General features: G+C 49.8%; 1 protein-coding gene across 1 annotated transcript; it reads left to right on the forward strand.

The window, feature by feature from the left end:
* Nucleotides 1-2167: 2167 nt before the first annotated feature.
* On the forward strand, nt 2168-3961 carry LOC112877714 (methylsterol monooxygenase 1-1-like). Its single transcript, XM_025942071.1, has 3 exons — nt 2168-3152; nt 3305-3343; nt 3694-3961. The coding sequence occupies exons 1-3, from the start codon at nt 2349-2351 to the stop codon at nt 3766-3768; spliced, it is 918 nt and encodes a 305-aa protein (XP_025797856.1). The 5' UTR covers nt 2168-2348; the 3' UTR covers nt 3769-3961.
* The last annotated feature ends 342 nt before the right edge of the window (nt 3962-4303 follow it).

Raw genomic sequence — 4303 nt, forward strand, 5'->3', positions numbered from 1 at the left:
TATCCCATCCGGCTCCCCCTTTTCGAATCTTTTTATCCTTTTTTTTTAAAAAAACTCGGCGAGCAGCAGCCAGCATTCAGGCATCGAGTGTGGCGAGCAACGTCACAAAGCTAGGCCAACCAGCAACAGCACGAGAGCTTCTTCCCTTTTTTTTAAAAAAAAGAACCGGAGGAAGTAACTAGGATGAGTATATGGTTGCGGGCAACAACACGTCAAGCCTGGCGCGCGGTTGAGGTTGGTCCGGAAATATAAACAATACCCCACCGCAGCGATCACCCTGCCTATCTGCTTTTTAATATCTGCAAAATCATATATGTACGGATATAATTGATGAATGATCCGATAAGAACAAAACTACCTCAGTTGTGGGAAGTAGCTAGCTTAGGATGGAGCAACCAATCATTCAAAGGGATTTGGATCCAAATACTAATATCTAAAACTGCTAAATTTTAGTACTACCTCCTTCAAATAAGAGTTCTAATAGGGTATGCTAAACTTTAGCCAAGATCTAAAAACTGTTTTTAGCATGATGTATAACGGAGTTAAATATCACGAGTGCCCTAAAGAGGCGGCCTTCAAAGGTCTGAGCGAGGATTAGCCGGTCACCACCGGACGGCCCGGCCCAGCGAGGCAGAAGGCACGGACAGTGTCGACCCATCAACAACAAAAAGGAGTTGCCACATCCTGGCAGCAGCGGAACGTAGCGCCCTCTCGACCCTACGTCGCCGTATGGATCGGGAGGCCTGAGCTGGTCTCAGAAAGGAGCCCAGGCTCAAGATCTCTTGAAGAAGACGCGAGGCGGCATTAACTTTGCCGGATTCGACAAGACGGGCCGGTCAGCCAGGTCATCATGATACCGCGACCGGTGCTTACACCGGGCGCGCCCCCCTTCACCAGCTTGACAGGATAGTTCGCACCAGGTTACCCTCTACCGTCACGCGTAGGGTGAGGTGGGCGCGCCGAGCTAGCGGGCCCAGCTGCAGACCCGGCGGCAACGGTAATAGAGGCGCCCGACTCACTCGACCGGCGCAAGGGTGGTTGAACCTACCGACCAGGCATTCCGGAAGGACGACGACGAACAGGACCAAGGACGTGTCAGACGCGCTGCAAATCGGGCGGACGAGACTCGGCTTGGGAAAGCAGCGGGGCGCGTTTGATCGAGGGCCCCGGACGGAACACGTGTAGGATAGCTGACCTCACCCCCGCGACGCCGATCCTGGTGTGCGAGGCACCCCCCCTCTCTCACACATTGTAGCTCAGCCCACCGGATATATAAGGCGGAGCTGGGCCTTCTCACAAAAAGGGACACACTCTCTCTCATCACACACACCGCTTGCAAGCGCCCCGTTGTAAGCATCCAGCATTCGAACGTGGGAAATACGAAAAACACCACCCTATACTAAACGTAGGCCAATCGTCCGAACCAGTTTAAATTCTTGCATTCGATTGTTAGCCACCGAAATTGATAATGTATGAGTGGTAATAGGTGCTAAAATTTAACACCAATTTAGCACATCACCATCAATTTATTGTCAACAACCACGGTTAGTTGTCCGGTTCCCGAGCAATGATGACACATGCAACTAATAGACCTGCGCACGCGAAACACGAGTCTGCAAATAATTAAACAATGGCCACGCGTCTTGAAGACACGCAAGCTAGTCAGAGATCACACACACACACACATCTCCATCATCGTCTGCTGGCTCTGCTTCTACTGGAGTAATAAATAAAGAGCAGACAGACCAACAAGAAGCAAGAGCTACGCAGCAGTCAGCGGATCGAGATGCTTGATTTTCCTTCTTATATCGTTCATTCTGTCCAAAGGATCGTCGTAAATATATAATTATTGGATAGTATCATAGGAATTAGATGCATGATCGATGGATGAGGTAGCTAGCTGGGACGAATCATATCTCCCGCAGACGTTAATTGTTAGAGAACAATCAATATCAATCGATCATGCAGTAGGTAATTATAATTATTATTTGTTTGTTTGCCGATCAGCTAGCACTATATATTTATATTGTTGGCATTCATTTTTTATTTGCTATAAGCAGACCAGCAGGGTCGTCGCTCGAGGCTACGACAGCTGCATATGGCGGGCGGGGCCACAAGTCAGAGAGCAAGTGCTCTGCTAGGCTGCTATAAATTAAAGAAGAGTCGAGCATGCAGCAGCGAGCAGCTAGCTAGCTACCCGGACTCCCGGAGCTGCTGTGCGGCCTGGTGAGCTACCACCACCACCACACACACACCGACAGACCATACACAGCGCGCGCGCATACACCCGGATCGGACAGGCCAGGCAAGGCCTCCTGGACCATTAATCCGCCCCCGGAGATACCTAGATGATCCCGTACGCGACGGCGGCGGAGGCGGAGGCGGCGCTGGGGCGCGCCATGACGTGGGCGGAGGCGGCGTGGTTCCGCTACTCGGCGGCCACGCCGGACTACTGCCTCTACTGCCACAACGTGGTGATCCTGCTGGTGGTGTACACGCTGGCGCCGCTCCCCCTGGCGCTGCTGGAGCTCCGGGCGCCGCCCAAGCTCACCTCGCCGTACAAGGTGCAGCCCCGGGTGCGGCTCACGGCGCCCGAGTTCCTCCGCTGCTACAAGGACACGGCGCGCGTGCTGCTCCTCACCGTCGGCGCGCTCCAGCTCGTCTCCTACCCAGCCGTCAAGATGGTTGGGATCCGGACGGGCCTGCCTCTGCCGTCGGTGGGGGAGGCGGCGGCGCAGCTGCTGGTGTACTTTTTGGTGGAGGACTACCTGGGGTACTGGTTCCACCGGCTGCTGCACACGGCGTGGGGCTACGACAAGATCCACCGCGTCCACCACGAGTACGCGGCGCCCATCGGCTACGCGGCGCCGTACGCGCACTGGGCGGAGGTGCTCATCCTCGGCGTGCCCGCCTTCGCAGGCCCGGCCATGGTGCCCTGCCACATGACCACCTTCTGGCTCTGGTTCGTCCTCCGACACGTCGAGGCCGTCGACACGCACAGCGGCTTCGCCTTCCCCTTCAACCCCACCAAGTTCATACCCTTCTACGGCGGCGCAGAGTACCACGACTACCATCACTACGTGGGGAGGCAGAGCCAGAGCAACTTCGCATCCGTTTTCACATTCTGTGACTACATCTACGGAACGGATAAAGTAAGCACATGTTGTTTACTTTAATTATTTCTTAACTATTCTTCTACCTTATATTCATCAAATATCAAACAACCTGCATGCTGGTGGCAGCAACTAGCTACCTAGTAGTAGCTACAACTACATACTGATATGTATATTTATCTTAACTTCAGGGTTACAGATACCATAAGCAGGCGGCGAGCTTAGCCAAGGTATGTAATTTCATTTCCCAATCATCAGCAAAGTAGTATGTAATTGATAAGCTAACCTACTACGTTGTGAATCATCAATAGTACCCCGTTCGTTCCAAATTATTAGTCGTTTTGTTTTTTCTGGATGCATAAATTATACTATACATGCACCTAGATATAACATATACTTAGATGCATAGAAAAAAATTATAATGCATCTAAGATGAATAATAATTTAGAACGGAGAAAGTAGTTGAGTACATGGATCGGAGTGCGAGGAAACCAGCCAGGCCAGGAGATATTATCGACCGTGTCATTTAATTTACTATATATATTCTAACCATAATTATATTTTATCTCTATTTTCCTAGATGAAGAGAGACATGGCGATGTACAATAATGAGAAAGGACGCCTTGCTGCATTCGACGGCTGGAAGCAAGATTAGATGACAACCTATTAATTCAGTGCCAAGCTAGCACCGTAGGCAGCAGTGCTAGCTAGTGCCCATCACGGACCATGTGGACGTCGTATGTATGTCCAGATCCGATCCATAAATCATCAGGAAGGATGATGTACCATAACTTTCCCATTTTTGGAACCATATATCTATATATATTTATATACGCAACCAACCAACATGACCATGCGTTGCCCGGGTTGAAGATCCAGTACAAATCGGTTCTTTTTTTGCGATGGGATTATTTTCTTCGATACAGTTTCTTTTTGTTGTGTTTTCACGTTTTTATTGTACTTGAGTCCTTAGTTACAGTCCAGTATATGTGTTCGGTTCTCATTATATAGTATAGGTGTTTGATTTTAGTTACATACGCTTTGGATCCACCAGTCGGTGATACGAGTTAGACTAAACTAAAATTTTGGATGAAAACGTTACGTGCTTTATTAATAGATAAAGATAAAAAAACTAGTTATGTGCTTTATTAATAGATAAAGATGGCTAGCAATCTTTCGAGACGAAGACG

The sequence above is a fragment of the Panicum hallii genome, chromosome 9 (assembly GCF_002211085.1).
Source record: "Panicum hallii strain FIL2 chromosome 9, PHallii_v3.1, whole genome shotgun sequence".
In the NCBI taxonomy this organism is placed as follows: Eukaryota; Viridiplantae; Streptophyta; class Magnoliopsida; order Poales; family Poaceae; genus Panicum; species Panicum hallii.

Bases quoted from the DNA above. Each gene is read 5' to 3' on its own strand.
- LOC112877714 (XM_025942071.1), top strand. From the start codon at position 2,349: ATGATCCCGTACGCGACGGCGGCGGAGGCGGAGGCGGCGCTGGGGCGC. The intron at 3,153-3,304 runs GTAAGCACATGT...TCTTAACTTCAG, and splicing joins ACATCTACGGAACGGATAAA to GGTTACAGATACCATAAGCA. The intron at 3,344-3,693 runs GTATGTAATTTC...CTATTTTCCTAG, and splicing joins AGGCGGCGAGCTTAGCCAAG to ATGAAGAGAGACATGGCGAT.